This window comes from Brassica napus, chromosome C5 (genome assembly GCF_020379485.1).
Source record: "Brassica napus cultivar Da-Ae chromosome C5, Da-Ae, whole genome shotgun sequence".
Classification (NCBI taxonomy): domain Eukaryota; kingdom Viridiplantae; phylum Streptophyta; class Magnoliopsida; order Brassicales; family Brassicaceae; genus Brassica; species Brassica napus.
Genome location: NC_063448.1, coordinates 45042648 through 45055585, shown reverse-complemented (window position 1 = coordinate 45055585; position 12938 = coordinate 45042648). Strand labels below are relative to the sequence as shown.

The following is a 12938-nucleotide window of genomic DNA, read 5'->3' as shown; positions in this document are numbered from 1 at the left end:
CTATATGTATCTCGTCACAAGTTATGGCCGGGAAGCGAGGTTTTCTGGACGGCGGTGATGGCCGGTGGTATTGGTACAAAAGACTCGTAGTCTGTCCAGTTTGATTCTCCCCAATGCCGCAACATGCTTTTCCAATTACACAATCTATCGATGCATATCTTGAATCTCGAGTCCTTCACTCTAATTTTCCAGTGGCCGTCGGCATAGTTCGCAGCCTCAGCTTGCCGGCGATCATATTCCAGCTGAGCCTTTTGCTTGGATCGCAAGTAACAAAATTGGTGAAGCTCCTACTAAACATCATCACACCTTTACCAACTCACCTCAATTTTGGTATAAAAAGAGAAAAATGTTATATCTAAAATAAAAATTTCTTAGATTAATATGTTTTCCAATTTGAATAATAGAATAATTGTTTGATGTTAGAAAAATGCTATAATAATTGTCTAGCTAATGCCTAGAAAATGACGTCTGTATAATGAGTACATTAAGGGTTTAAGACAAAGATTTGGTCGTGTGATGTATCTAACATATTTTTTAGGAAGGCAGTATTCGAGGTTAATTCGTCGTAAACGGGGTGTTACGACGAATTAACCTCGAAAGACGTTTCATTGTTAAATGTCCGCTGTAACGGAGGTTTCGTCGTAAAGAACTCGTTACGTTTACGACGAAATAAATTCCTCGTAAAGCGAAAGGAAAGGTTTGGTCGTAAAAGACACGTAACGCTTCGTGGTAAAACCCACGTAATGCATTCGATATAAAGCACACGTAAACGAATTCATTGTAAAGCCCACGTAAACGTTTCGATGTAAAACCCTCGTAAAATTTTCGATGTTAATCACTCGTAAATTTTCGATGTAAACTCCATGTAATGTTTACGAGGAGTTTACATCGATTCTTATTATATTATATATAATAAATTTATATTTATATTTAATATTCGAAATTTAGAATATTTTAAATTTTAAAACGAAATATGTAAATGAAAAACATATTTTAAAAAAATATTTAAAAGTCATACAATAATATTTAAATTCATAATACAAACTGAAATATATAAAAAAACTACATATTCTCGAAGTAGTCGGTGGGGTTGCTCGGCTGTTGACGGTTTGGATCGGACTCTTCGGGATCCCGTACTAGCAACCCAAGAGCAGCTCGTCTCTCACTCAACATTCTTTGCATAGTCGGGTTTCCCACCGCCGTCACGTCTAGCAGATCCTCAAGAGAGTCTAAACGAACCTGCTGGCTATCCAATCGAGCTTTCATCAGAGAATTTTCTTCATCACGTCTCGAAGTGTATGACGAAGTTGCCCTTGCAACTTCGTTAACAGAGCCAATGCCGACTGTCCGTCCCTTCTTTTTAGGAGCCACCTATAAAATTAAAACATATATTAATATAGTTAATTATGTTACAATATTAAAATTAATGTAAACAAAAATTTTAAGTTGTACCTCTTCGAAGATTCTGTCGACCTCTTCGGTGGTCAATGTGACAGGTAATCCATCGGGAGACTGCTGGGTTAGTTGCGTCTCCCGTTCTTCAATCCGAGCAGCCACTGCACATAAGAGTTTCTCAGATGCATGATCCACAAAAACTCCGTCGGATGTGGCGTGAGTCATCTTGAATAGCTCAGACAGAGATGGTAAGACTCCCGTCTTCTCTAACTACACAAAAAAAAATTAAATATTAAAATTTAAATTAATTGAAAATTTTAAAATAAATATTAAAAACAAAACTTGCAGCTTCTAGACGGATTCCTGCATGAGGTTTTTGTCCGGTTCTGTGAACCATGGACAAATGACCATCTTTATCCTTCATTCTTCGAGAAGCAGAGCACAAATTGACCTTTTTGATCGAAGAGGGTAGCTTCCAATAGGCGATGAGGCCATCCCACACATCCGCCGTGAGCTCTGTGGGCTTTCCCACATACCCGTAGATCTCCCACTTGTCCTTCCAATCGGAGACAGTGTTGCAAAGGCGGATCTTTGCCTTTGCAACAAATTCCCTCTTCACCCTCTCGGTAATTCCCAAAGACCAATGCCACTTTTGCTGAAACACAAAATTTTTGAAGAAATTACAATTAATAATAAATGTTTAAAAATAAAAAGTAATATTTAAAAGTGAAAATTTAATTAAATTTGAAAATCTTACCGCAAAACATTTAAACCAAGTGGTCTTAACGTGATCTGGTATCATCCTCCAGTTCGGATATGCTCCGTCGTAGTAACCCTTAGTCGTCTCCGAAACGCTCCAGCTAACACGGTTGTTAGCCCCAAACCTGAAACAAAAAAAAATTAATTGTTAGAAAATAAAAATAATTGAAATTTTAATGTAATAAAAATTAATAACTTACCAAAAAGTTTATGGCGGCCTATTGGGGTTTAGAACATCCAAACCCTCCCGTCCAGGCTGGCCAAGCAAATCCTCCACCGTATATCTCGCGTATGGTGCATATGAAGGCACACGCAAATCTGGATGAACTGCACCTGCTGGGGCAGGCTGAGGTGCAGCCGCTGGAGGAGGAGGTGGAGGCATCTGCGGTGGTGGAGGAGGAGGTGGAGGCATATGCGGTGGAGGAGGAGGACTCCAAGAAACTCTCTGAGAAGTCTGCAACTGCATCAGAAGATGATGGACCCTAAACCCTAAACCCTAAACCCTAAACCCTAAACTCTAAACCCTAAACCCTAAACCCTAAACCCAAACAACTGAGAATAAGTAGGTGCTGCTGGTTTCCTCCTAGGAGCCATCTAAAAAAATTAAAATAAATTTAATCAATTAAGATGTAATTAAAATATTATTCTGTCACCTAACTAATCACCTAAACTATTATTCCGTCACCTAACCAATCACCTAAACTAATTACCTAACTAACCACCTAAACTAACTAACTAAAACAAAAAAAGAGAGAGAGGGGTACCTTAGAGGGAGAGAGCAAAGGAGTTTGGGAGGAATGAACGAGGCTTGCCTCGTTCTGCGGCGTCTCAATATATATAGAAAGGCATTCGTCGTAAACTCCACGTAATGTTACGACGAAGTTACCAGGCCCGTCTTTTTTCATTTACAACGAAGTTACTAGGCCCGTCTTTTTTCATTTACGACGAAATTACGAGGAATCGATTTAACCATTTACGACGAAGTTACCAGGCCCATTTTTTTTCATTTACGACGAAATTACGAGGAATCGATTTAACCATTTACGACGAAGTTACCAGGCCCGTCTTTTTTCATTTACGACGAAGTTACCATCCCCGTGTTATTTTTACAAGGACTTTACTACGCTTAACCCTAAACCCCGAGAATAAAATCCCTAAACCCCAAAGTCACATATCATCTAACATCATCATCTTCTTATTTACTTCTTCTTACTCTTTCTCCAACTTAAACCCTAAAACTCCATATATATTTTTTAAATCTAAAGAAATACATATTATATAAAACAACATTTGTTACACATACATTAAGATGATATAAAATCAATATTTCCTTAAACAAACATTACAATAGAGAAATACAACATTTGTTACATATATTACATCACTCTAAATCGTTTTCGTTCTCATCAATATTAAATTACTCTAAATCGTTTTCGTTCTCATCAATATCAGTACAATCATCATCGTCGCTTCCCTCGAACTCGTCTTCACGTGCTTCATCTGTCGCATCTTCGGGAAGATCTTCATATTGAATGTTTTCCGGGTCGATCAAAAGGATTTCATCAGTTTGTTGTTCAGGTACCTCAACTTCAGTGATAGTGTCTTCTTCTTGCAAAGGCGGATCTTCTCCAGCGATAATGCGTCCACGAGGTGTAATTTTGATAGCAGCTAACCAGTTTATCCCGGAAGTTCGAAGGCGAGGATAAGGAAGGAAGCTAACTTGGTCGGCTTGTGAAGCTAAAATGAAATGATCAAATTTGTTGTATCTTCTCCTAAAATTGACATCCACAACACCAAATTTGTTATACCGAATCCCTCGGTTCACAACAGGATCGAACCATTCACATTTGAAGAGCACGCATTTTAGCTTCAATAACCCCAGAAATTCTACTTCAATAATCTCCTGCAAGATCCCGTAAAAGTCTGTTTCACCTTTCACACATATTCCGTAGTTACTCATTGCCCGATGTCTCCCGTACTCGTATGTGTGAAAGGTAAATCCTCGTGTGAAATACATAGGTGATGTGGTGACCTTTGCTACTGGACATTGAACCAAATTGTGAAACCATACGGGATAATATGGATCGTCATAATCAACCTGCAAAAAACAGATATTATTAATTAATATTGAAGTATCAAAAAACTTGCTTAATTAATATATGAATGAGATATATTACGTACCTGTGATTTTAACCACTTGACAAAGTGATTATCTTTCCGTGTGTCCACATCAGTTGCAGATATTCTTGGTATTGCTTCTTCAACTTGAGATACAAACATGCTGCAAATTAAACAAAAGATGAAGTCATATATAATTAACTTCAATTCATATAATTAACATTCACATAGTTAACATTCACAAAAATATTTACCTTTCAAAGTAACGGGTCATTGCATCCTCGCAGTTGAGCAGAATATAAGTGTGGGCACTATGTTTATCCTCTTCACATGACCACCATACTTCTTTCGTTTTACCACCAAACCGTCCAATTTAGCATAAAATGTCAGGAACACCATCAATTGCATATGATGTCAGTACTCCACCATCATCATATCTTCTAGGAACTCTTTTTCTCGTACGAACAGTTGAAGCAAAGTAGTATGATGTGAAGTTAGATGTTTCGGCTGTCAAACTCCCCGCAACTATTGAACCTTCCACCTTTGCAAGATTTCTTGCTTTCCCCTTCAAATGTTTCATCTGTCGCTCATACGGATACATTCATCCGTTGTGTACAGGTCCACGAAGCAATGTTTCATACTGTAGGTGGACAACTAGATGCTCTATGACGTCAAAAAATGAAGGAGGAAATATCTTCTCCAGGTTGCACAATATGATCGGAATGTTCTCATGAAGTTGTTTGATGACTTCTTCCATGATCGTACGTATGCTAAGATCTCTGAAGAATGCTTCGATGACTGTATATTGCAAAAGTAATCAAATTAATAACATTTCATAACATATGTATATATATTATTAATTTATAATTACCTGTAAGTGCTTCATGGACATTTGCTGGAAGGAGCTCGGCAAAAGCAAATGGAAGTAGTCGTTGCATAAACACATGACAATCATGACTCTTCATTCCGGAGAACTTTTGACCTTGTTCAACATATCTTGACAGATTTGAAACATAACCATCAGGAAATTTAACTTCTGATGCAACCCAGTCAAGCAAAGTTGTTTTGGCTTCTGATGACAACCGGAAGATGGGAACAAGAACGTTTCCATTGCTCTTGATATGTAACTCACTTCTTGAGCAAATATCAGGTAAGTCCATTCTTGACTTTTTGTTATCTTTTGTCTTCCCAGGGACATTCAGTATTGTATTCATGATGTTCTCAAAAAAGTTTTCCTCAATATGCATGACGTCCAGATTGTGGTGTAAGAGAAGATCCTTCCAATAGGGTAGCTCCCAAAATATACTCTTCTTATGCCAATTGTGAGAGACACCATACCCATCAGGCATATTTCCAGGAACATGTCAGTTTCCTCCAACTTTAATGGCTTCTTGAGCTCCGTAATAATCAATGTCCGCTTCGATCTGCTGGCCGGTGAAATATGGAGGAAACTGACATGTTCCTGGAAATATGTCTGATGGGTATGGTGTCTTATTTCTTCTGTACGGATGGGAAAGTGGAAGAAAGCAACGATGACAATCAAAACAACAACTCTTCCTACCATTCTTCAGTTGAAAAGCATCCGTCGATCCAAGACAATATGGACAAGATAATCTTCCATATGTTGTCCAGCCAGACAACATCCCATAAGCAGGGAAATCACTTATCGTCCACAGCAAAACTGTTCGCATCATAAAATTGTTTTTCAAAGAACAATCGTACGTCCTCACCCGTTCCAACCACAATTGCTTTAGCTCTTCTATCAACGGTTGAAGAAAAATATCAAGAGACCGTTTTGGATGCTTCGGCCCAGAGATTAATATGGTCAAAAATAGAAATTATTGTTCCATGCACATATCCGGCGGTAAATTGTACGGCGTAAGAATGACTGGTCACAAAGAATATTGTCTCCAAGACATTCCAAATGGACTAAATCCATCGGTGCATAACCCAAGATAGACATTCCGAATATTTGTAGCAAAATCTGGGTGTACCTTGTTGAAATGTTTCCATGCTCTTGCGTCTGAAGGATGTGCAACCTCGCCATCTCTCTAGACATGTTCAGCATGCCACCTCATCGACGCAGCAGTCCTCTTAGATTGATATAATCTTTTCAATCTGTTTGTAATTGGTAGGTACCACATCCTTTGGTACGGTACCCGATTCCTCCCACGGCCTTGCGGTTTAAATCGTGGGTTTTTGCAGAATCGACACTCTTCTAACTTGTCATCTTCCTTCCAGTAGATCATGTAGTTGTCGATGCAAACATCAATCATCTCCGAAGGCAACCCAAGACTATAAACTAATTTCTGAATCTCTTAATAAGATTCAGCAGACACGTTGTCTTCTGGCAAATACTCTTTAAACAACTCCGCCCATGCATCCATGCAATTCTCAGGTAAATTATGATCTGTTTTAATATTCATCATCCTAGCTGCTAGAGACAATTTAGAGAGACCTTCTCTACAACCAGTGTAGATTGGTTGATTTGCAGCATCTAGCATTTCATAAAACCTTTTTGCATCCAAATTAGGTTATTCTACATTTCCAGTTCCATCAGCTATTGTTGTAGTTGTTTCTAAAAATACATCGCTAATCATATCTTGAACCCTATCATGATCTACCATCTGCTTCTCTTGATGATAATTATATTCATTATGCAAATGATTCGGTTCTTCATTATGATGAGCATCCTCAAAATTATTATTACTACTAGCTTAATTTCCCCCATAACCCTCTCAGTGTTGATACCAAATGTAGTATTGTGGTGTAAATCATCTGTTTACTAAATGCTTCCATACAGTTTCACTACGTGCAAATTTTGAATTTTTTCATTTTGGACAGGCGCAGAACATCTTACCGCTTTCCTGCGTGATCGGTGTACAGCCCGCCTGGTACATGAATGTCTCTAGCTCGCTCAGAAATGCGTTCGTCACCCTCCCGTCGGAATCTTTGTGCAAATACATCCAACTCCGTATGTAACTCGTAAATACTACTGCCACCGGCCATTTTTTTCTTAGATTTTGTTTTGAAAATTTTTTTTCTGATTTTTTTTTGTTTTCGTTTGTGTGTTGTGAGGAAGAGAGTTGTGGGAAATGACATATATATATAGAAATTTTCGAGTTTGGTAGGTGAAATATAACAACGAATTTACAACGAATATATAACAACAAATTTACAACGAATTTAGGTAAGTTAAAGCACATTGAATACACGTTTTCACCTAAATATAATGGTAACATGTTTCGTTGTAATGTCGATGTAACGTTTAAGACGAATTTCTTTTTCCACGTACTTTCGTCGTAAAATTACATTGACTTTACGACGAAACTGTTTCCTCGTAAAATTACATAGAGTTTACGACGAATTTTGGACTCGTCGTAATTTCGTTGTAAACGCCATGTAAATTTACGAGGAAATCGTAAATCTTCGTTGTTATAGAAACGTTTTTGTAGTGAACATACCCGTGGCATTGCGTCGTGGACCATCCACCATCGTCAGTGAGCAATATCTGTGTGAGGTAATGAAATACGTTTCAACCTCTGTTCCAACTTATATCACCTAAGTTAGCTTTGATCAATGTGACCTTGATACGTTTGTTTGTTTGTAAGTTAAAGACACAAGACAATTTGGTAACCCAGTTCCTTTTTCGGTACGTCTTGAGAGAGACTGCCCTCTCAAATATCCACTAGTGTCAAGAACAAGAGTTTACAATATGTTGAGCTTATATCGTAATTAAACCTATTCTAACGTCTAATCTCTTCTACTTCAACAGGAACCAGAGAAGAGATATCACCAATGACAGATGACACTAACACAGCCAAGGAACACAACCTGATCAGAACTTTGAGTATCTTCACCGCCACTCTAATTCTATTTGTTGTATCTGCTCTGCTAAACTTGCCTCAAAACCCTTAACCTCAACTTCACCTTTCAGGTATATTTATAGGACAAAGAAGCTGCTGGGGTGGGCTGATCATAAGGCTGAAAAAGCCTAGGCCTTTATGGGGTTGTCGTATGGCCTTAGTTTATATTCGTGGCCCATATGTCCTGGCCCTAGAAGAGCTCGACCTTGTGTCTGAATTGAGACAACAGACCCTTCAATCTGTCGCAAACTCAATGAATATGTCGGAGTTGAAGTTACAGTCATAGTCACGGTAACATAGCCACGGCTTCATCCCCAGGTAATGAAGAACATAAAGAATAGGAGGCTCTGCTCCAAACAACTCCGTTTTCTTGCGCTTCACGTCATCTTCATCCCCAACCCAAAAATGCTTCAAGAAATTCATGTGTTTCGGAATCCGATGCCACCACGTGAACACCTCGTTCAAGTAACCTTGATCTCCACCGTTATACGACTCAATCTCGTTTACATGTTCCATCAAAAGCTGAAACGTGCAGTTGCAAGGCTCGATCACCATAACTCCCGAGTTAAACAGAGTGCCATTGTTTCCCGTAGCCGAGATCTCAGGCATCCGGAACAAGAAATCGATGTTTCTCAAGATCAACAGATCTGCATCTATGAAGATGACTTTGTCGTAATCAGTGAGTTGCCATAGTCTGAACTTGCTGTAGTTCCACTCGTTGTAAGCGTCTTTCTCTGCTTTAGGGTTTCGAATCCTCTGTATCGTCCTGATTTGCCAACCAGCGGCTTCGAGTCCACTTCGGTCTCATCGACGAGGATCACGAGGTCTCTATTTGAGCCAGGCTGTCTTATGCTCTGAGCCGCTGATAGTATCTTATAATTTTTTTAATTTAAAACTTCATAAAACATTTAAAGTTTGATTTACATTATTTTATACCAAAAAACTTAAAATATAACTAAGAAAATAAACCATATGATCAGCTTATGATTTTATTTGTGAATTTTTGGACAATATTAAATTGATTGATTTATTACTCATAGTTAACATATTTGTTTGATTAGTTTTGGTTTTCAGTTCATAGTAATGTAGGGGATGATTGGTTGGGGCTGTAGATGCTCTGGACAGCCAAAATTGAATGTACAGCTATATATGTCAACCAATCGAGCTATGCTTTCCTTAAAAAACTCACAGCAAAAAAATCTATGCAAAACCAAAATATGGCTGTAGAGAGCTTTATTTCCAGAGCAAAAAATTAGTGCTTTAGAAATCTACAGAAAGGAAAGCTACAGCAAATAAATCTACAGATTAAATTCTACAGCAAAAAATATAAAACTACAGCACTTACCAATCATCCCCGTAGTATTATATTTGGTGAGTGTGTATATATGTTTTGTTGTTACAATATTTGAGTTTTCATGTTAAACAATACTCCATCTATTCCAAAAAGATCTATGTTTAGAAAAAAAGAATTGTTCCAAAAAGATACATGTTTTACATTTTCAATGCATAAATTAATTATAAATTGTAAATTTTAAAAACATAATTGTGTTTATTAAAATTTTATTGGTTAAATTTTTGGAGAATATTTGATTACTGAAAATAATGTATTGGTAACTAAAATATGATATATTTTTTTAATAAGTGTGAAAAACCTAAAATGTACATCTTTCTGAAACGGAGTGAGTACTATTCAAATTCATGACTTTTAATTTATAGGATTAAATGTATATTTTGTTGTTTTCTCTTGTATACATACAAATTTTATTATTTGTTTTGTTGAAAGTTTTGTTTATTGATCATAGGCATATTAATATGAATTTTTATCTCGAAATTTTACAGTATTTGTTTTTGTATGCTGAAATATTTTTCATACTTTCAGTACCTAGTTATACAAAAAATAGGTATACTAGATCTCGATCCGCGCAACCGCGCGGGTTTTTGTTTTCATTTATTTTTATATAAATATTTTGTTTTCAATTCTAAATTGGTATATATTATAATATATGTGTCTATCAATTTTTAAAGCATAATAAGTTTACGGTATATTTTTTCAATGAATAGATTGTTTTAAACTTTCACATTTATTTGTATCTTCTTCTATATATATATTTTTGGATTATTATTTCACTATTAAAATCATAACTATATATATAAAGATTAGTAAAATATTATCTTATTGTCATATTCAAAGATATTGTAACATTTCATAAATTTAGAAAGTTTTTAAAAAATTAAACTTTTCGCTTCATAGATTTATATTATCGAGTAAATAATTAAACATTTAGTTTTTGTTTAATTTTTAAAATAAGCTATATAGTTCAAAATTTGTTTTCATTGGTTTAAGGTAGTAAAGATTGATTATTGTTAGATAATATGATTTTTGTTATTTGAAAATAAATCATTATAGTTTTAAAATTTAACATCGACAAATATTTAAATATTTAACATATGGAGGTATAATATTACAACATTAAATTATGTCAATTTAATTTATACTATCTAAAAATCCAATGGATCATCTATTTTTTAAATTCATTTATTGATAACCTAATAAAAATTTATGGTAAACCCAAAATTTAAATGATAAGATTTGATATTAAATGTTACATGACTTTCTAGGAATATGTCAATTAGATCCATTTTTTAAAAAATCACACATGAATGAAGGTTGTGACTTCTGTTTTAATATATAAGACTAGATCTTGACTCGCGCCCCCGCGCGGGTGTTAGATTTAACTTGTGTTCAATGTGAATTTATAAACCATTGATTTTATAAAATGTCCGTTTATATTTTTATGTTTTGTAAAATATATTTTGAGTAGAATATGTTATATTATAATATAAATGTTTGATAATATTTTTTAATAAATATGTACGTAATATTATAAATATGTATGTAATATGATATTTATAATTTTATAACTTGATGCAATTTGATGTAATTGTAATATTCATATATTAACCTATTAATTTTTTTGTTTATTTATTTAAAAATGATTTAATTTTTTACAGTAGGTTTTTATGAATTATTATTAATTTTATGATATTTAGTTTTCTTGAAAATTGTATTGTAGCAGATTAATATATACTATATATTACAGTTTCTGTTTTTATTTTCAGCAAAAAGAAATAACAATTCATTGTAATTAATTTAATTTTTTGATTTTAAGTGAAGTGACAGATTTGTAAATAAGAAAGAAATGCAATGGTTAAATGTGTAAATAAAAAAAATATTTAGTCTGCTATCCGTGTTTCCAAACAATTCTCATTTAATCTGCTATCCAAGTTTCCAAACGACATAATCTGTAAATGAGAAATAAAAACAGTGAATAAATATGTAAATAAAAAATATATTTAATCTGCCATCCTTGTTTCCCAACAATTTTCATTTAATCTACTATCTAAGTTTCCAAACAGTACCAAAAGGTACTACAGTTTTAATAATATAGATATCCAAGTTTCCAAACGACATAATCGGTAAATGAGAAATAAATACAGTGACTAAATATGTAAATAAAAAAATATATTTAATCTGCTATCTTTGTTTCTAAACAACTTTCATTTAATCTACTATCTAAGTTTCCAAAAAATACCAAAAGGTACTTCAGTTTTAATAATATAGATAGATAGATATCCAAGTTTCCAAACGACAGAATCTGTAAATGAGAAATAAATACAGTGACTAAATATGTAAATAAAAAAATATATTTAATCTGCTATCCTTGTTTCCAAACAACTTTCATTTAATCTACTATCTAAGTTTCCAAACAGTAAATGTACTTCAGTTTTAATAATATAGATGTGATTTTTAGAATTTGTTTTGATCCCGCAAAACTTTTCATCATGTCATCTCATCTATGTTTTCCTATAACCTTAGATTCATTAGATACCTCGTTAGGACCCTTTTCGTATCCACATATGGTTTTGCCTATTAATTATATAAAAGAGATCACATTGGACTGAAAATAGTGACTGATAAACCAGATAACAAGTATGTTTATTTGTGCACGTGCAAATCTTACCTAAAAAGTAAATTGCATTGTTTGTACTTGTATATGTCTGTTGTACCGACAACAATGTAACTTTGGATTCAGTTTATGTGAAATTTAAAATCGAAGAAAAAAATCATAGAAATTTAATTTCACTAAGAAAGGAACACAAAAGATATCTTCAAATCGTAACAGAACTATCTTATCTATTAAAAATCAAAACAAAAGAATAAAGCTTCAATTCTTCAATACACCCAACCTAATTACAATGTCTGATTAATGACTTGAGATAGACTCATACGAAGAAACACCATGTCATAAATCTGCGTTGAAGCTTGGTTTGCTTTAACGGGGATTTGTCAGTGAACATAAGTTCAAGTGTAATTACTTGCTTACAATGTTCTCTCTTCAATCTTCATATTCTCATCAACCACTCTCTCTAAGTTATCCGACCATAAACTTTTATTTACTCAACATACCTCATTTATGGATCTTCTCGTTCCTCACCAGGTTTCAGATTTGTAATCCTTTCCAAAATAAACAATCCAAAGTTAAATATATCTGTAGATGATAACACAAACAAAAACACACTTAACTTTAATTTTTTGTATTTTATATTTTCGAAGAAAGAGCCATTACTTGATGACTTAGTTTCATCTCCAATTATGAATTGAGAAATCAATGGTTCTTGATCATCATCAATAACAAAACACTGCTTGTATTCAGATCAAATGTAATCTCATGCCATTGTTTCAATAGATAAAACATACCTTCTATAACTCCCATAACCACTCCTAGTCTTCTTCTCCAT

At 34.5% G+C, this 12938-nt stretch overlaps 1 protein-coding gene across 1 annotated transcript; it reads right to left on the bottom strand.

The window, feature by feature from the left end:
* Positions 1-8372: 8372 nt before the first annotated feature.
* Positions 8373-12938, bottom strand: LOC106448695 (UDP-glucuronate:xylan alpha-glucuronosyltransferase 1-like). Its single transcript, XM_048757528.1, has 2 exons — positions 12898-12938; positions 8373-8904 (listed from the first exon to the last, which is right to left on the bottom strand). The coding sequence occupies exons 1-2, from the start codon at positions 12936-12938 to the stop codon at positions 8373-8375; spliced, it is 573 nt and encodes a 190-aa protein (XP_048613485.1).